The sequence below is a fragment of the Protomyctophum parallelum genome, assembly GCF_964188405.1.
Source record: "Protomyctophum parallelum genome assembly, chromosome: 18".
NCBI classification, from domain to species: domain Eukaryota; kingdom Metazoa; phylum Chordata; class Actinopteri; order Myctophiformes; family Myctophidae; genus Protomyctophum; species Protomyctophum parallelum.
In genome coordinates this window covers 32,165,205-32,185,939 of record NC_139716.1, presented here as the reverse complement: position 1 = coordinate 32,185,939, position 20,735 = coordinate 32,165,205, and the positions used below count along the sequence as shown (strand labels likewise).

Here is a 20,735-nt window from a genome sequence, read left to right as displayed (position 1 = left end):
TAAGCAGCACTCCCTCCGTGACGTGCCGGGGTCGCTGTGACTCAGACGCAGAGGAAATCCCCAGACAGTGACAGAACGAAGGCCTTGACGACGGCGGAGCGGCACTGCCCCTTTAAATGCACACTTCCTCCAATGCCAGCAGAAGGCTGTGATCAACAACAACAACACGGTTTGCCCACCCGGCCGGCCGCCTTTCACCGGATTCTTTCTGCCTAAACACTACTACTACAGCCTCGCGTTTGCGGAGAGGTAAAAAAACATAATATCGATCTTGGGTTCCAATGACTATTTGAATAAGTGATCCGTTTTTGACGATTGTAGTAATCGTGTGTAATAACGGAGATATACTGTACGCTGAGTGATCAACGGGCAGGGACGTTTTTGTGGAACTTAGCTATGATGGTTAGGACTCGGAGGAGTCTATTTCACCCACCTGTTAGATTAATTAACGTATTATCTTGTCGAATTTAATGGAAAAAATACAACGCATTGGTTCTTAACTTCTTCTGCATGCGCAGCAACCGTGTTACCTAATGTGTCTATGCGCACTCGCCGAAAGTCGTGTCTGTCTCTCTCTGGCGCTTATTATTATTCTTTGGGAGCCCGATCAACACTCTTTATTTTCATTCGCAGGCTACGGCTGCAATCATTGCGTTGGCTTTTCTGCATTTTCTGGCATTTACTACTACACTCCATACATTCATCGTTGAATGCCACTGCGGAAGTAACTTCGGGTTACTTCAGTAACCTCAGTTGTATAAGTGACTCGAAGAAGAGAGTCATATGGGGTGCCGCCACCTGGTGGCGCAAAAGCACAGAAACTCTGCATGTACTCACGAACAATTCCATTGGATCGTGAAAGTGAAGCTCACGGTGACGTTCCCAACCCCACCCACTCGGTATAAAACCGGGGGTTGGTTCCGTGAGCGTCATTCCTATCAATCTACCTTTCTGCCGCTGACAAAGCAGAAGGGCGTCTTGATGACTCTCTTCTTCGAGTCACTTATACAACTGAGGTTACTGAAGTAACCCGAAGTTGTCTTAAGTTCCTCTCTCGAAGAGAGTCATATGGGGATCATAACACTCCCGTATGATCACACCGGCTGATAGGACCGATCCACGGTCCACCTATCAAGAGACACACGCACGTCACCCTCAGGCGTGGCGCGTGTATACTCCCGTAAGGAGGACAATTAAAGGCTACCTAGGTCCCTGACCAGGTAGAACAAAGCCGATAGCGGGACAGACAAACCTGTCCGACTGCTATCAATCCCTACTAAGGAGCCGACAGCAAGCTGCCTTATGTGCTCGTGAAACGGGCTCGATGGCTAACCATCTCATAGAGCGATTCTAGGGAATGCTTATGTGAACATGGGGGCACTATGTACTGTCAATTATTGCGCTGCTGCACCCAGGACCGCTTGGGCTAAGTCCCTGGGTGCCACGTCAAGATTGTAATACGTGGCAAAGGTCAAGGGAGACGACCAACTTGCCGCTGCGCACACATCCTGGATGGGGACGCCCCGTGCCAAGGCCCAGGATGCCGCCATGCCCCTCGTGGAGTGAGCTTTTAACCCTTCAGGGAGCTCCACCCCACTACTGGTGTAAGCCAGTTGTATAGCTTCCACAATCCACTGTGAAAGCCTCACCTTTGTTATAGGCTTCCCTTGCCACCTGGCATGGGAGGCCCAAGAGACAAAGAGTTGATCTCCCTGTCTGAAGGGAGCTGTCCTGTCCCTGTACAGTCTGATCGCCCTGACTGGACAGAGACAGTGTAGCCGCCTGTCCTCTTCTGAGGCAAAAGGCGGTGGGTGGAACGCCATGAGCTCCACCGGGTCACGACCAGCAGGAAAGGTCTTTGGCTTGAAAGACAAGTTCGGCCTAACTGTGACCTTAGTGTTGTTACCACTAAACCTCATGCAGCTCTCATTGACTGAGAGTGCGTGGATGTCACTAGCACGCTTCGCCGTTGTCAGTGCGACCAGCAGCGTAGTCTTCAGCGAGAGAAACTTCAAATCCACTGCCTCCAGTGGTTCGAATGGCTCCTTCGTAAGCGCGTCCAATACCACCGTCAGATCCCAGGCTGGGACCAGGGATCTGGCAACCGGTCTAAGGTGTAGGACACCCTTCATGAACTGACGGATCAGCGGATGCTCACTCACCGGTCCGTTGTTCACACCTAAGTGGGAGGCGGATATCGCCGCCAGGTTGACCTTAACCGAGGACAAGCCTAGACCTCTGTCCAGGAATTCCTGCAGGTAGGTCAGGATGAGCCCCACCGAGGCCTGGAAAGGAAGGACCCCACCAGGCCTGGTCGAGCACCAACGTTCAAACAGCTGCCAAGCCGTGTTGTACCGGCGTCTGGTGGAGACTGCTCTAGCACTCAGAATAGTCTCTATGACATTCTGTGGCAGATCTGCTACTGCGAGCGGCGCCCCCTCACAGGCCAAACCCAAAGGTCCAAGTCCTGGGGGCGCGGGTGGAAAATCTCGCCGTTGGCCTGCGTTAGCAGGTCGACCCTCAGAGGGAGTTGCCAAGGGTCGCGATAGAGGAGGGAAGCGATGTCCTGTCTCCAGGACCCCCAGGCCGGAGCCACCAGCAGTAGCTCCGAGCCCAGAACTCTCACCCTGGCTAGAACTTGTGGGATCAGTTCCAGCGGTGGGAAGGCGTAAAGTAGGCCCTGAGGCCACCGATGCGCGAAGGCATCCAGACCCAGAGGCGGCCTGCCTGTGAGGGAGAAGAACAGAGGGGACTTCGTGTTCTCCCCCGTGGCAAATAGGTCCGCCACCGGAACTCCAAATCTGCGCCACATTTGGCCCACCACCCATGGATGGAGGGACCATTCGCTGTAGCGGAGTGGGCCTCTCGACAGGAGGTCCGCAGCTGAGTTCTGGAGTCCTGGGACGTGACAGGCCGTGAGGGAGAGGAACCGGCTGTCGCACCAGACCAGCAGTCTGTGAGCCAGTGAGCACAGACGCAGGGATTTGATCCCCCCTTGTCTGTTGATGTAGGCCATCGTCGTGGTGTTGTCCGTACGGACCAACACGTGATGTCCCCCGAGGAACGGCTCGAACTCCTTCAAGGCGAGGAAAACCGCCAGAAGTTCTAGATAGTTGATGTGAGCGGATCCCTTCAGGGAACCGTCCCACACCCCTCTGGCCGTCCTGCCCTCGTGAGTGGCTCCCCAGCCCGAAAGACTGGCGTCCGTGGTGACCACTTTTCTGGACAGGGGCAACCCCAGCGGTACCCCTTCCGTCAGGTTGCGTCTGTCGGACCACCATTTCAAGGCCAATACACAGCCCGGGGAGACCCTCACCCGGCGTCGTGTGAACCTGGGAGGCAGGTGTAAAGACTTCAACCATCGTTGGAAAGGTCTCATGTACAGCCTGCCCAGGCGTGCCAGAGATATGGCTGAGGCCATGAGGCCTGCCATGCGCAGGCACACCCCGAGTTGAAGTGTGTGGCCTGTCCTGAACTGTGCGGTACATTTCAGTAGGTCGTCCACCCGGTCGGAGCTCAGTTTCGCGGTGTATGCGACTGAGTCCAACGTGATGCCTATGAAGTCCGTGGACTGCGTCGGCGTCAACATGCTCTTGGTATGGTTCACGTTGAAACCTAGGGAGGTCACGTGGGACAATACCCTGGCTGTGTTCTGTGCCGCTTCCTGCTCCGAGGCCGCGCTCAGAAGCCAGTCGTCGATGTAGCTCGCAACTCTGAGACCCTGTTGTCGTAACGGGGCGAGAGCAGTTTCCGTACATCGAACAAAAACCCTGGGACTCAGGGACATCCCAAAGGGGAGAACCGTATACTCGTACACTCTCCCCTGAAACCCGAACCTCAGGAACTTCCTGTGGGGTGGGTAGATAGGGATGTGAAAATAGGCGTCTTTTAGATCTATGGACGTGAACCAATCGCCTGGGCGTATGGACCGTGCCAGAGACTTGGCCGTCAGCATTTTGAACTTGAAAGTTTTGAGGTGTCTGTTGAGTGCTCGAAGGTCCAGGATAGGACGGAGCCCCCCCCCCTTTTTCTTGACCAGGAAGTAGCGGGAGTAGAAACCGCTGCGGCTCTGGCTGAGGGGCACCTCTCTGACGGCCTTCTTCTCCACTAGAGTCATTATCTCCTGTTGGAGTATATGGCCAGCCTGACCCCGCGCTTCGGTGAAGATGACCTCGCCGAACGTGGGGGGTCTCATAGCGAACTGGAGTCTGTAACCCTTCGCTAGTGTGCGCAGAACCCATGGTGACGCGCCGTGGCGTTCCCACTGTGCAATGCGCCTGGTCAAGGGGTGGTCCACCCCCAGACCAGAGAAATTTTCGGCATGACCCGTCTCCCCAGTGGCGTTTGAGCACGCCACCGGCTTCATGCCCCACCGCTCTGCAGTGGGCAGCCCGTGGGTTGCCCCTGACAGAGGGTTCATGGTCCCCCGACATTGGTATTTTTGTTGTTTTTTTGTTTTGGGCAGTGCCTTTATTACAGAACATACAAAAACATGTGCATTTAGTGCAAACTTGTGTGGCCTGGTCACGGGCCCGTCCGTGGCGGGAACCCGTGCCATGAGCCTCGACCTCTTGTGGGGCGGCCCGGGAGTGCAGTCCGGGACTACAACACCCAGTGCAAGCCCTGAGGTGGGGGGGATGGGGGAAGGCGTCAGGGCGCGTCTCCCCCGGGAGGCAGGAAGCGTCACTTCTTCTGCTGGGCCTTGCCGGCCTTGGGGTGGGGACCCTTCTTAGCGCCGGCTGCGGCTGCTGGAGGGCGGCGGCGTTGGTCAGCGGCGCGTGGGGGACGTCTGTCCCTTGCGTCCGCGGATGGAGCTCTTGGAGGAGCTCGTTGTCCGTCGTCCCTATCCTGGCGTGGGCGTTGAGGCTGGCGGCCGCCCCCGCCTGGGCGCTGGTTCTGGCGCTGGTTCTGACGTTGGCCCTGGCGCATAGGCTGGCGTTGAACCTGGCGCGGAACGAAGTCCTTGGACTGGGCGCGTGGAGGGCGGGTAGGGGCAAAGGTGACGAGTGCCTCGTGGCCTGGTCGTTGCTCCTCGACCGCTAGGGCCATTCTTTCCAAGGCTCCTTTAAAAAGGCCCCCTGGAAGGATGGGACCTTCCAGGAGATCTTTGCGTATGGTGACGTCCAGGGCTGGGTTGGTGTCAACCCACCTGGATCGTTCAGCCACGAGGACGGAGGTGGCGATGCGTCCTGCCAGCGCCGTGGTCGCCCAGACGAACTTAATCATCTCCTCGTGAATGCGTTTCATCTCCGCCACCTCATCGCGGGAGGGGACAGCCCCCATACCCGCGAAGATGGCTGTGAGAGATCCTTGGAGCAGTGAGGCGGCGTTGAGATGTTTGCCCTGTGCAGCTGCAAGGGCATACATCTTCTTGGCGGCCAGGCTGGCGTCCCTTTCCTCCTTCGATGGAAGGAGAGGCTCTCTGGCCAGTGGTCTTATGCGGGGGGCAGTGGGGTCGAGAAGATATGCGCCCACGGTGGGGCCCACGGTAGCCATAGCGTCGAGGCCGACCGATGGCATGAGGTCGGTGTCAAAGGTGGCCTTTGAGTGGGTGGGCGGGACTGTAGGCTTCATCCATGGAGCCGTGAAGGTCGCCTTAAACCCCTGCGCCAGCGGCAAGACAACCTTGCGCGCTTGCGCTGGTGCCGGTGCTCCAGGCCATTTGTCCTCCGGGTTTGGAGGAGGTGCGGTCTCAGGCCATGGCCTGTTGCACCGAATGGAGGCCTGCCTGAGCAGTTCGACGAGGTCCCACTCCTCCGCTGGGGGGTGGAGGGGAGGATCGTCGTCTTCTCCGTCGGGGGGAGGAAGCTCCGCCCCCCTGGCGAGTTGTGGCATGTCGTGGTCATCTCCGGCGGCCATGTTGTCGTCCACGTCCTCGTATCCGACCTGGTCCAGGACCCTGAACTCATCTGGAGCCTCCTGGTAGGAGGGCAGGTCATCGTCGAGGGGCTGCTCGCGGTCCATGACGTCGGCCCAGCTCCGATTCGGGCTGGGACGATAGGAACGGGCGTCCTCACCGTAGTCATTAGGGCTGTAGGTCAGGTCGTCTCGGGAGAAGGAGAGGAGGCTGCCCTCATTGTAGCTTCGTTCTGCTCTAAAAGAGGAGAAGGAGAAAGAGGCGGCTGGCTGGCGGCGTTGAGCCGCTGCTGGTGGCGCCCCCTGGGCTCCGAGCCCAAAACTCTGGTGGTACCCCGGTCCACCCCTGGGAGCCTTCCTGGTTGGGGAGGCGGGATCAGGCTCCCCGTCGCGTTGCTGGGACGTCGCTGTCGGGAAGCGAGGTCTAGCGCCTGAAGCAGAGTGATCAAAATCACTGCGCCCGGCTGGTGGGGGGAGGGGGGGCCATGGTTCGGCCGCCCTGGACAGACGGTCCCTGAGATCGAAATTATCAAGGAGAGCTCTATCTTCATAGGCCTTGACTCTGGCCAGTCTTCGACCCTTCTCTCTGTCTGTCAGCTTGGAACATGCTGGGCACCAACCTGGCTTCTCAAAGGCATCTCTGATGTGTGGAAGACCAAGACAAAACATGCACAGTGCATGTGTGTCTGTCGGGGAGAGGAGGTAGAGACAGCCACGTCTGAAGCAACTCTTTGGTTCCATGGGGGAGGGGTCGAAGTCACTGTCGTCACCGCCGGTGGCCATGGTGTGCTATGGAGTTGATTTAATAAAAATTAAAAAAAAAAAATAAACTCCAAAAACCAGGGTTACTAAACAGGACTTACGTAACTTACGTAACTTACGTTACTAACTTACGTGCCTACGCAACTCTCGTAACCAACGTACGCTCGGAGAACGCTAGTTGACGGCGCCGTTCGGCTGGACGTCAAGCTAGCGTTGTAATATACGATGGTGAAGCACAATCAACGCCTAACGGCTGAAGATAGCTCGGAGGTTAGCGAGGCTGTAGCTAATTAGCGCGACGCCGGAAGGCTGAAGGCTAAGAGCGGGACGTAGCGTAAGCTGCGGGCCGTAAACTACGTAACTTACGCAACTTACGCCCGGAGAATGCTAGTTGACGGCGCCGTTCGGCTGGACGTCAAGCTAGTGTTGTAAGATATGATGGTGACGCTAAATCAACGCCTAACGGCTGAAGATAGCTCGGAAGTTAGCGAGGCTGTGGCTAGTTAGCGCGACGCCGGAAGGCTGAAGGCTAAAAAGCGGGACGTAGCGTGTAGCTGCGGGCCGTGGGTCTGGCTAATAGCTGGTTAGCACCTCGCCGTTAGGCCCAGGGCTAACGGCTGGACGTAGCTAGTGTATAGCTACGCAGCTAGCGTAGACGAAGCGTGTAGCTATGGGCCGCGGGTCTAGCTAGTAGCTGGTTAGCACCACGCCGGTAGGCCGAGGGCTAACAGCGGGACGTAGTTAGCGTAGACGATGGGGAAAACGTGCCTGACGGCTACGATTCAAGCAGCGGGCTCGCTAGTGAGAAAACCGAAGGCTAGTAGCACTAAGGCAGCTAACTGTAGACCGAGGTCACCGAGAGAAGCAGTAAGCTAGCTGGGTGCTAAAGCGCGAAGCTAGTAAAGAGAAGGACTAAACAACAAGCCGCGTGACTGCCCACTTGTGTTTTATTGTCCGTGTAGAAGACTTACTGCTTGGAGAACTTTTCTGCAACGTTCGTGAGTGAAGAAAACACCTTGCAGGGGGCTGCGAATTTCCAGGTACAAGTGTGCAACTCGTCCGTTCTTAGGGAAAACAGTTTCAACAGCCGGTGGTGAATTCTTTGTCAGAGCGATGTGGCATCTGCGGCAGAAAGGTAGAGGAATGACGCTCACGGAACCAACCCCCGGTTTTATACCGAGTGGGTGGGGTTGGGAACGTCACCGTGAGCTTCACTTTCACGATCCAATGGAATTGTTCGTGAGTACATGCAGAGTTTCTGTGCTTTTGCGCCACCAGGTGGCGGCACCCCATATGACTCTCTTCGAGAGAGGAACTTAAGACAACGAGCGGTCTCTCTCTCAACGTGACGGACGGAGGCTGGTTAAGTGGGGACATCTAGTGGACACTACGGAGAAGACAGGCGGTTCCGTGGCAGAGATGTACGGGGCATCAGGGATCCCTGAGCTCATACCACCCAGTGGTCCGCGGCCCAGACTGGCCGGTCCGACCCACCCAGGACACCCTCAGGTCAACGGACAGCCCAACCCTCAAAGACTGGGGCAGAGGGCACCCAAACTCGGCCAGATTGGTCGGTCCAAGAAAGGTGAGCAAAGTGAACGAATGGTTGCTTTCGTTTGTTTTATGCATTTTTTTTAATTATTTATTTTAGCCTGCACGTAAACATTCCAGTGTCATATATAACTATAACTATAACTGTGGTTCTGAAACTTTCAAGCTAAAATTGAGTGTACGACTGGTTCCATTCGTACATCCTTGCAGACAGTATGCTTTGTAAACAAGCCAAGGCATACAAACATAACTGACAGACCAATTTCTAAATATGATTGGTTTCTTTTTTCTTTTTTCTACTTTTTACTAAACGGTAAAGGGGGTGTAATTTATATTTTATTAAAATAGGTATTATATTCTGAGAGTAATCATGGCTGGATGTTTGTTCGATATCATCTCTCCAGGTCTTTAGTAAAAAGATAGGAGAGAGACCTCATACAGGTCAGGATAGAGCACTGGTATTCCCTCATCTACAAAGCCATCCTTGGAAACCTGCCCTCTTTTATCTGCTATGAGTTTGTTTTGACTCTTTGACTGTCTGGAACGCTAAATTGAAGCTTACAAGAGGATCTTAACCCATTCTGACCGGGCACCCATTTTGGTGTTAGCATCATGTTATGCTTTAGCTATTGAAAAATAGCAGATCTACAAGCTCATATCGCGCCACCGAGTGGCGCGATACGAGCTTGTAGGTCTGCTATTTTTGAATAATCGAAGAACGACTGACATTTTTAGAATCTGATCTCAGGTCAGAATGGGTTCATCAGACCAGTGTGTGTCCAGTGGAAACCTTGTATGAATCTGATCTCAGGTCAGAATGGGTTTTGGGCTGAATTACCATTGGCGTCCCAACCTGAAAATGTGTTGCGTTTTCTTTCTCTAAAGAGTTGGAGAGATTGATCATGCCTCCGTTACCTCTGTTACTGTACAAACACTCTATAGCAATGATTACGCTATATTATTGGAATATACAGCTTTAACCCATTCTGACCTGAGATCAGATTCATACGAGGTTTCCGCCGGACACACACTGGTCCTGATGAACCCATTCTGACCTGAGATCAGATTCTAAAAATGTCAGTCGTTCTTCGATTTTTTTCAAAAATAGCAGACCTACAAGCTCGTATCGCGCCACTCGGTGGCGCGATATGAGCTTGTAGATCTGCTATTTTTCAATAGCTAAAGCACAACATGATGCTGACACCAAAATGGGTGCCCGGTCAGAATGGGTTAACCTTTGACAAAAGCATATCACTTACACCCACTTTTAATTAAAGGCCTACTCTATCAGTAAAACAACCCACATATGATTAGGCCTTCAGAGAGGTACTGTTTTCACCATGGTGCTAGAGACATGATTTTTGTTCCTATTATCAGAAGCACTGACAACCCCTTGCCCTTTTCCCCTCCGCAGTGGATTTGGAGGACGAGGACTTGGAGGACATCATGAACAACAATGGACAATGTCAAGTATCCCTCGCACCCTGCTCCTAAAGATCACCAAGAAGTGCCAAGAAAAAACAAAAAGTCTCCCGGGTCGCCAAACTCCATATCAGATCAGATATATGGCCTTGATCGTTTCAAGTGACCTACTGCAGCTTTCTACATGGCTGAACATGGCACAAATATGGCAAGTCTGTTGCCATGAGAAAAGCCCAGACCTTGCGTGTATATAGTGTTTATTTAACCTAACTTTGGTCAGAGACTGTGAATGAATTGTATCGTGTTGCTCTCTACTGTACTGTATACCTCGGTAGGCGCTCGGCATCGGGGATGATACTACAGAGTGTGTATGTTCTTCTGAGCTTCTGAAATAAGGGCTACCTTTCTTAAAAGTTGCACTGAGTAGATTATAAGATGAAAAGCACCCCTCCCCCATCACCAGCCTTCTGCCCCCTCCTCCCTCCCTCCCTATTTTTGGTGAAAGTTACTGATTTTACGAGGGACGGGACGCGTCCGGTCAAAACGACAGCCTGTAAATGTGTGACATGCAGGTGAAACCTTAAGCTTTGTGCCGTGACTATCGTTCTTTCCTCTCTCTCACTTTACACAAGTGGTGTATCATAATCCTTTGGATGAATGCTAGCTATTTTGAAACTGTTTAATTAATAACAACTGCTAATTATTTATTGCTCAAAAGAAGAAGAAAGACACGAGATATGCTACTGTGTGTTACTATGGCTTATTATACTTGTTTTGTATTTTGTTTCTCAATGGATATTGTTTAAGATCACCTCTTGATTCAGATCTATTACGTTTTCAATGAATACTGGTGCACTTTGTCGGAATGCCTGTTATGTGCCGTGACATGTTGCAGAATTCTATGCATGGAGTCTGTCAAAGCATTGGAAAACATGTAACCGGTATCCCGTTATTAAGGGCTTACCTTACACTCTAGTATTTAAAACACATTGTGGTTTTTGTGGCTCTTTTAGGTCATGTGGACTAAAATGTTTATTCACCTCACCACCGGTAGCTCTAAAAGGCAGTCTCAGCAACGTAATGCCATCATGGACAGTTACAGACTACGGCCTCAAGCTGTTGGTGTTTACAGTTGACTGAACAACCGTGGAAATATAAGGATTTGTCAAACTAGACTTCAGCATGGGTTCTCATGGATGTCTCAATCAAGCTACATCAAGCTGTCTCCTTTCACTTTAAACAACACATGAGGTTATTCAAGGTCTTAGGCTGGCGGAATGAGTAATTATGCTTCTGACCCCCCCCCCACACACACACACAGTTTTTGGTTTTGAAAACTCTGTCGACTTCAGCTCCTGACTTTGCAGTAATGTGAATGATGTTATCAAAACAAGTGATGGCTACTGGCTAGTAATGATGCCTTTTTGCTGAGGCTGTCTTTCCAATTTTTTGTATGGCATACGCTTTTTGATGATCGCCGACCACAGAAGGACCTGGGTGTATGACACGATGTCATATTACGTTGTTGGGTCTGTAATCTGGTTGCTGGTTTATTTTGTCCTGAGGGTTGGGCATTATAGTGATATGACACTATACCATCTGGGATTTTGGATATCGTAATATCGTGACATGACATGTTGTCTTTCCTTTGGTTTTAATCACTTTAAACTCTTAATTTTTGGAACATATTTGAATGAAGAAAACTGATTATATCGTCACAATGCGATGTTATCGTCACAATATTGATATTGAGTATTTGGCTGAACATAGTGATATTTGGTTTTGTCCATATCACCGAGCCCTACTAATGGATGCACAGTCAACGAGTTGTGCATTCTTATGATTTGCATGAAAATGGAAGATTTTTCGTATTGCATCTTGGGGAAATAAAAGATGATCCTTTGTGGAACCTTTTGGATTTTATAGTCACTGATTTTGAAAGTCAATAAGTTTGCATTTGTCACTGTACAATATTTGCATGTACAATATTTGTCTTCTGCATTTACCCATCCTAACTATTAGGATACATACAGTACATTGAATCACTTCAGCCATATTTGAACTTCGGTTATTTGAAAATAGCCGATCTACGAGCTCACTACACGTCGAGACGGGACACGTTGTGAGCTTGTGGATCTGCTATTTTCAAAAGACTTGAAACCTGTGAAATGTGACATTCTGCATAATGACTACTTTTGGTACTTTAAGTATACTTGCATGCCAATACTTTTTACTCAAGTACATTTTTAATTCCGGACCGTTACTTGTAACAGAGTATTTCTACATTGCATTATTGATACTTTTGATATTGATACTTTTCTCTCCAGCTGTCCCCATGTATGGCCAGATCTATTCACATCTGCATACAGGCAGGTCACGGTGCCAGGTGTTTCGTGGTCTGCCCCTCTTCCTTCTCCTTGTGGGTTCCAGAACGGGGCATATCTTGTGATATTTGATATTTGAAGAGTGGCCAATCAGTCTTTGGAGGATTTCTTCCTGTTTACTTGCCACGGTTTGACTTGCCACGGTACCGATTGTGTTTGGCCAGCGGATTCTGAGGATTCCTCTGAGGCAGATGTTGATGAATGTCTAGATTATTTTCATGGTGTTAACCCATTTTGAACCGAGAGCTGATACTACAAATGTCTTCTAAATCATGAAAGTTTTCAGAAAAAAACTATTTTTCATGTCAAGGACCCCCAAGAATATATGTATTTGGCCTCCGACCCCTATCTGAAAATATGTTGTTCCAGGGACCTCCCAGAAGCAAAGATTTGAGTTAAAAACATTCGCTCTGAAAGAATATAGATTAAAACAATTGTGCCACATTCACGATTTTTCAAAAATAGCAGACCTACAAGCTCATAAGCTATGAGCTTGTAGATCTGCTATTTTCAATAGCTAAAGTATAACATAATGCTTTAAACACCAAAAGGGGTCCCCGCCTAGAGTGAGTTAACAGTTGCTCACCAGGTTTCCGCTCCATACAGCTTCACCGTGGAATCAAAGATCCTGATCTTTGTGTTTATGGGAAGATCTGAGGATCCGCAGACATTCTTCAGCTGATGGAAAAACTGCTCTTGCCTTAAGTAAAACATGCGAGTACTTTTTCCACCACTGAGCAGGTCCTGAACTGAAAACGCATAATGACACCTTCAGACGTTTACAGTTACAGTTTACAGTTTACACGAAAATGTAAACGCCTAGGCTAACCTAACAAGACTACAACTCGAAATTATTATGGAGAAATGTTTGTCCCGCTGCTTGTCATCGTTTCTGCTTGAGAGATGCCAGATGCAGACAGGAGGAGGGAACTGGTGAACTCAATACTGCCGCAATCTGGCGAAGTCAGGTTAGTTCATACCTGCTGCTGAGCCAATCAAACGGTGCTATGGGACAATGAACCGGAAGAGGAAACAGGTGTGAGAACCTGGGAGTACACTAAGTACAGTCATGCACAGAGCCTATTGGGCCCTATATCTTACCCGTCATGCCTAAACGTTTTAGGCATGTTTTACTATTTTGAAAAAACATTTTAAATTGGTGAAAATTGCTGATCCACATCGACACGTTGTGAGCTTCTGGATCGTCTATTTGAACTATTTTGAAATGTTTTTGAAAATGGTAAAGAAATGACAAAAGTTTAGGCATAAGGCAGCAAGAAAGGGCCCTAAAGGATTCAGTTAGGGGTTAAAAAGTGTCTTGCTCAGGCACACTAGACTGGACAGCCTGGGGGGTGAACCATGGACCCTTTGTTTCCAAGAAGGCCATATAGGATGTTATAACTTGCTATGACCATCATACTATTATTGCAATAATATTTATTATAAGTATTGTTGCACAATGGGAAATGTGTTAAAACAAGGTTTTACAAACTGTTGTCCTGTGAAAAAGTCATTTGTCATCACGATACTAGATAAATGCAATGTATAAAACGTACTATCAAGGCATTAAAAAAAGATATCTTCGTCTCAAAAATATTTACTTGGATTTAAAATCGTTCAGAGGTTGTGTTGGATCACATCACACTATAATTTGTGCTAATCTACATTTTTATCCTAAATGCAACAATGAATGACATGCCCAACATAAATAGATAAAAGTTCCAACAATTTGAATCTTGCACAGAAACTGTGTTTCGAGTCTTATTTATGTTGATAACGGCAGCCATAATAATACTAATAATAACCAAGGCACCTGTTGGTGGAATGATGACTGCGTTAAAAAGTATTTCATATCTGTGCAGGGTTTGTAACAGGCGGGTATGAAGAAGTCCATGCGGATGAGCGTGGTAGAATGCTTTGTCATACAGTCACCGTACTGTACTCAGCCCTGGTGCAAAGCCGCACCCCGGATTATGGTAAGGACTATATTTATAACCATGCCACAGTTAATATAAACACTATTTGCACACAGTATGCACATAGTATGACTCCCTTTTTGTTGTACAGAACCCCCGAGTAGACCAGGATCCCAAGCACCACACTTTCAATTACATAGGAAATGCTAACACCATGGACGTGTGACTGTTGGCCATACCCCCCTAGTATGGCTCCGATTCAAGAGGGCACGCTCTAAGTCTAAAGGGACCGTCCATTAATTCATGGATCCAATTATAATGTATTTGCGAAGGCTGCTTGTAAACAACTGTGGAATGTTTGGATGGGGTGAGAGTCATCGTTCAAGAAACAATTAGGATTACAGCATGATAACCAGGGGGTCTCAAGGGCCTATACACAGTATCCGGAGAACAACAAAAAAAATCTCTTTGTGTAATTCCCTCTGTTTGATTCACAACTTTTCCTCTGTGACAAAAACAAAACACAGAAATTCCTTCGTTATCCGGTTCAGTCGGGTCCCATGCAGACAGCAGGGGGCGCTCTCTCTCTCTCACACATACTCTTTTGTGCTACTGGAGGACCCCTGGCGGACAGCGGTGGCGGCGACCATGGACGGGTACTTGGACACGTGCACATGCTTTTTCCTGGGACAAGAAGCGGCCAGCATGGCCCCGCCTAGGACGTCCAGCAGGGAGCCGCCCCACGCAACGAAGATGGCCACGCCAAACTCAAACCTAGCAGAGAGAGAGAGGAGAGGAACGGAAGTGACCCAGCCGACTTCACCAGGAGAAAGAGAGCCTCTACGAAGGCTCTGTTTCCGTGCAGCGCCATGAAACATATTTCACAGGTTTCTGGATTTGTTACGCTATACCAGGGGTGTCCAAAGTGAGGCCCCAAATGCGCCCCCGGGGAAGAATGTTATGCGGCCCACGGCTTCATACCAGAATTTAATTATGAACGACTTGCCCAAAAGTATGGGACATGTTTAAATTGACGTTTTCTTATTCACCTGGGCATTTCTCAGAGTATAATTTGTCAGGGTTCCTTGTTCCTTGTTGTCTCATTCTGAACGGGCCAAAGAAAGGCTATTTTATTTAATTTTTTACCTTGCAAGTCTCGTCATTAGTATAGTAGTTGGCCCTTGTTGTTTTAATATTTTCTAATATGGCCCCCTTTGAAAATGTTTGGACACCGCTGCACTATACGGTTCTGTTTCAGATAGGGTTCATTTGTGCCCTGCTCGGGATGTGGCACTAACCACGAGGGTTCTTATGCTTACGAAATGTTACGAAAATAGCCGATTTACAAGCTCACAACTTGTCACTATGTGACGCGTTGAGCTTGTAGTTTGGCTACAGCCCTTCAGGGCTGGTTCTGGTTGCAATGGAAACATGAACAACAAACAATCACACAACTTCACAGGTTCTGGGGTAACGTTCTGGGTTACCTTTTGTAGACAAAAATAAATAAGTGTGCAGGCACGGATCCCTTGGCAGACATTATCACAGTTACTGTCGGGTCATGAATATTTTAGTATATTGTTTTTACCGGCATTTGTTTTGCCTCAGAATCAATATCAGATCGCCTTGATATACAATCTCAATATGAAACCATTGGAAGACATATGCTGGAGCAGAAACAGTGAGTGTGTCAAAGTGTTAAACTCTGAAAGTGTAAAGGTTTACCCATTGGGAGAAGAATTGCAATTTGGTCACATTCAAATCTTACTTAATGTATTTGTTCTGACTGGATCAGGGCAGGCAGCGAACATTGGGGGGCGTCCAAAGCCTGATTTATACTTGTCGTACACCGGTGTGAAACCGCTCCGAGTATAAATCACCCTAAAACGAGGGAACAGAATGGAATGTGGGAACTCACTTGGTATTGACGGGCGTGTAAGGATTGTAGAAGGCCCGAATGACGTTGTGAGCGAACCAGGAACATGCCACGATGGCACACAGGCCTGTGTGGGAGAGATGTGGGCAATAAAAAGAGCACAACGATCCATTAGTACATTCACACACAGCCAAGGACTGATCCCTTTGAAGACGTTAGCTCCTGGCTCCATCACAATTAGCTTTTAGTACTATCACCCCCTCTTATGTAAGGATCGGCGCCGGCTGATAGTGCTTCCATTCACTCTAATGGCCTCTGGAGTGAACCCTCTTACACACACATACACACTCTCTCACATCTAGGCAAGTGATTTATTGGCACTGACTCGGGTGAGCTTTTGATGAGATATTGTGCAACTATGCTTTGTTGGGCAACTATGCTTTTTGGAGCTGGGGGAGCGGGGAGCATTTTCTGCTGCCCAGGGGGGACTTTTACTGCTTTCACCAACCCGTTCTCATTCCCATCTTGTCTCATGTTGCAGCTCTGTCAGTAGCGCTGGCAACATTGCATGTTGACCAACCGACCCTAACCTTACTACAAACTCTGCCTAACCCTAACACACACACGCACTGCTATCTTTTGCACCATATGTCGAACCTCATGTACAGTAGCCTACATACCTGCTGCTATGGGGACCTACAGATGCGATGCCAATCTTTTTGCACCGTACAGTACTTCAAATCTAATCTCATGTACATATCTGCTGTTTATTATGTTCTGTGTGTACTGTGTAGACAGTATGTATAGATATCTTAGATGTCCTGCCCCCCCCTTTCTGGCAAGTTCCAAAACGAAATGTTGAAACAAATATCACTGACTGATTTACATCTGTAAACCTGTTTTTGAACGTCTTAACACAGTACTGTTTTGGACGTTATTTGAAGTGCTGTCAAATGATAGCGTGTACTGGATTCCGGGTCCATTCGGTTCTTCTCAGAGTTACAGACCTCACAGTCCCATTCCCAACCATCTCTAGTCTCTACCCACTCAGCTATTTTTGAATAGGAGAAGTATAGAAAAGAGGTTTTGTATTAATAATACAAATCTGCAAAGTACTAGTAACTAGTAGATCACGTTTTCAAGAAATTGCAATGGAGTACAAAGTACAATATTTGCCTGTAGATGTAGAGGAATGTATTTAAAAACAGAAATACTCAGGTAATGTAAAAGTACCTCAAACGTATAAGCACAGTACTTAGGTTGAAACCTTATATTATGTCCAAAACTGTTACTTTCAGGATTAAACAAGCTTGTGTTGCGTTTTAAGCGAGCTCGCAGATCTGCTATTTTTGATGGCCTACTTTCGTGTGATGCTGTAACAGCATGATCAAGCAGTGCATTAATTTACAACAAAAAAAAAACACAAAAAGGTAAATCATAGATAGAGATAGGTTTCCGCGCGACAGCAACCACATGCTCACCTCCCACCAGCAGGATGATGCCACCGACCATGGCCACGCGAGACTTGCGTAGTTTGTCATTGGCTCCGCAGGTGGTGCACTTCATCCCCATGCAGGCCACGCCCAGTCCCGCAACGGACACAATGATGCCGACGATCATTAGGGCACGGGTGGCCTGAAGGGCACCTGCATATGAGAGAGAGAGAGAGAGAGAGAGAGAGAGAGAGGTCAAATTAGTTAGCTAGTTCAGTGGTTTTGAACCAGTGGTGCTTGAGGGGGTTCCAGGTAGTCCCCAGCTAAATAATGGAGAGTTGGTAACCAAATGGACCCTTATTATCTCTCCTAATGGTACAACATCAACACAGCATGGAATTGTGGACAAAATCTTATATCCAACGACAAAATAGTCTTTCGTTTTGGCTTGGGTCTGAGAGGCTAAATGTCGTCTGTGGCTCAAACGCTGAATAAAAAAGTTACCTTGATATGAAAAGGGTTGAAAACCAGTTAGCTTGTTAGTTAACCCTTTAAGACTGATTCAACAAATGCCTTCAAAATCAGTATAGTTCTCAAACGACCCCCATCTGACCCCCATCTGAAAATGTTTTGTGTTCTGTGCCCAGAAGAGAAGATATCATGCACGTATATTCTATACTCATCTAAAGACAATGTTGTTAGCAGTAGTTCAGTGAATCATTATCATCATCATTAAAGCTCCACATTAAACGTGTAAATGGCTGTCCACACACACACTCTCTCTCTCTCTCTCGCTCTCTCTCTCTCTCTCTCTCTCTATCCACTGCTGTTTGAGGGAAAGGGTTGCATTGAAAAGCTGCTGTCAGTAGGCTACCCCCCCTCATCTGTTGGAGCCCTTATAAAACTATCACAGGACAGGATGCCCCCCCCCTCCCTCCACCTAGAACCAGTCTGTGCCAGTCTAGGCCATCCCTGCCCTGCCCAAACAAACAAAACCACCCAACAAGGCAGGCGGGAGATGGGAGGGGAGTAGTGATGATATTGATGATGATGCGTTTGGGCTGAAGAGGAGAGGGCATAAAAGAAAAAGTTGGGGTAGGAGGAAATGCAGAGAATGTGATGTGTAAAAGAGAATACTGATTTGCAGCTGTGTTCCAGATAACAAAAGGTCCTTATTCACCACACACTTCCTATAGTACCTACTACCCTCCTGCACATAACTCCCTTCATTAAAACCACACAAACCATGGGTACTGTGACTGTTCCAACACACATCACAGACCCCTCAATGGGTCAATTTTTTTATTGACATGATTTTGTAGTTTTGTTTCAACCAAACAAAACCTGTTACTCTGAACACATTCTTTCTAGCAAGTGATAGAATAGAAAGAGTGATAAATGGGTACTAACTAGATAAGTCACGGGGGGGGGGGGGTGGGGGGGCAGAGAGACCATGTTGTTTCCACTATTACTCTCCTCAAAACATTTATACCGTATATATGTTCCATAATTTGGATGTTGATAAGATGTCACAGCACATCTCTCCTTCTTTCGGTAACAGTTCTAGTTTAACTTTCATGTAAACTGACTGTTCTCTTTCACCTGAAAACACATGTCAACTGTTTTACACTTTCAGGTGCCTTAGCACTCTGAATAACTCTCTAAGATTGGTGGAGTTCCTGTGTGCTCTATAGAGTCACCAGATCTATCCCCTCTCAATCAGTCCACCTGTAATGTTGGAAAAGGTAACCTGCGACGATTCATCATCAGTGCCCTGACTGACATAGTCCCAATCCAGTCCAGGGTCATGCCTGCTCCAGTGCCAAATAAACAATGTGTGTGTGTGTGTGTGTGTGTGTGTGTGTGTGTGTGTGTGTGTGTGTGTGTGTGTGTGTGTGAGAATGGTGTTAGGGAGGCTGGGGGTACAGTAGATGTGACATTAAGAGGAGAAATGCAGGCCTAATACCATAGGGTGAGGTTGCTAAGCAAAACTGTTAGGAATGAGGATTACAATGCAGGCCTATAGCCTACTCTATATGTGGTGGCTTTACTGGCCAGAGCAACTGAATTACACTATCAATTATGTTGAGGTCCTTTCATTCCAGTTTCTATTCCACACAGCCTTATGTGGGAGAGGGCACTATCCCACAGTTAAAGCACAATGGACAATATGACTGCCTGGTCTGAAATGAATAACATAGAGTAAAATAAAGTCAAATCCTTTAACTCAGTGTAGGCCTAACAGAAAAATAAATATTATAACACCAGAGGGAGCTCAACAAACCATGTGCAACCCAGATTTGGCACAAACAAGGGACTAAATTAATTTGGCTCCTATGCCACCAAAATGTGGAACACCCTATACCAACGGTCATTAAGACATGCAAATCCCTTGACTCCTTCAAAACCGCCCTCAAAGGGCACCTCAAATTGGCTGCAATTCGAAACTGCATGGCCCCGTAAAATCTGAATCCCCCACCCACCCCTTTCCCCCCCTCACTGTATTCTTTTCCCTTTTTACCTCCTTTATGATGATGATTTTCTGTTTTTTCGCTATATAGAAGTGTATATTTGTATACATGTCTCTAAATGTTCTGATGAATTGAACAAGGTGGACCCTCTTCTTGTAAACAAGTCTAGTGCTTTATTGGTCGTCCACTCACAGTTTTGTTTTTGTATAGAGTTGTGCTTGTGCTTGAAATGTACTGTAATTCTGCAAACTGTCAAATACTGTTTACTCTCAGAGTTACACATGGATGAGATATATGCCTACTGAGGATATAACTGTGTAGAAAGGATGCAAATAGACCAACAAAATAAATAAATAAGTGAGTCAGCGTGTCGACCACCGCTATTTCCTACCCGCGATGGCAATTGATGTCAAGTAGGCCTAGCATGCATGCGTAATGGTGCGTAATTGTGGCCGCGTGATACACGAGGCGTCAAATTAATTTAGCGAGTTGTGAATAAAAATCATGGCAGGCAGTGACCGTGTGTGACTGTGTGTGTGATCATTGCCAGGGATACTCACTGTCAAGCTGCAGGATAGAGTCGTATATCTTGCACTGTAGCTGTCCGGTGCTTTGGAAAGCGCATGACATCCAGAGCCCCTGGTACATTGCCACCGCCGTTATGATGTTATCGCCGATGTAAGCCGACATCTTCCACTGGGGCAAGATGGTCCCTATAATGAGTGCAAGGATACCGACGAGCGACAGGGCGAATCCTAACAGCTGGATACCCGTGTTGGCCATCTTTTGTTAAAATGGCAGAGATCAGTCCACGATGAGTGTAATACCAAGAAGTAATTGTTTTGACAACGAATGTCCGCTATCGCATTCTACTTGTTTTTAAACTGCTGACTGAAAATTTTGCCCGGTTTTACAATAAACCAGAAATATATATAAAAAAATATATATATAAGAAACCAGAATAAACCGTTATTTATTTAATTTTTTTGCGCAATTGAAGTATATCCACCAATTAATGCTGTTCCACCTGTTGGGTTTTTGCCGCGCCTTAGAAGTTCTGTGGC

The 20,735-nt window shown here is 48.0% G+C and overlaps 2 protein-coding genes across 2 annotated transcripts; one reads left to right on the top strand and one right to left on the bottom strand.

The window, feature by feature from the left end:
* Positions 1-11,469, top strand: LOC310875473 (uncharacterized protein). Its single transcript, XM_083788714.1, has 4 exons — positions 1-249; positions 634-724; positions 7,940-8,203; positions 9,584-11,469. Exons 3-4 carry the CDS (start codon positions 8,038-8,040, stop codon positions 9,661-9,663), a joined length of 246 nt encoding a protein of 81 aa, XP_083644840.1. The 5' UTR covers positions 1-249; positions 634-724; positions 7,940-8,037; the 3' UTR covers positions 9,664-11,469.
* Positions 11,470-14,123: 2,654 nt separating this feature from the next.
* cldn7a (claudin 7a) lies at positions 14,124-20,454 on the bottom strand (the record flags this gene model as incomplete). Its single annotated transcript, XM_083788829.1, has 4 exons — positions 14,124-14,665; positions 15,810-15,894; positions 17,249-17,413; positions 20,232-20,454. The coding sequence occupies 4 exons, from the start codon at positions 20,452-20,454 to the stop codon at positions 14,482-14,484; spliced, it is 657 nt and encodes a 218-aa protein (XP_083644955.1). The 3' UTR covers positions 14,124-14,481.
* Positions 20,455-20,735: the final 281 nt, after the last annotated feature.

What these genes read in the sequence shown, in the direction of transcription:
- LOC310875473 (XM_083788714.1), top strand. Translation starts at nt 8,038, where the DNA reads ATGTACGGGGCATCAGGGATCCCTGAGCTCATACCACCCAGTGGTCCG. An exon ending in GATTGGTCGGTCCAAGAAAG is followed by an intron (nt 8,204 to 9,583) that starts GTGAGCAAAGTG and finishes TCCCCTCCGCAG; the next exon opens with TGGATTTGGAGGACGAGGAC.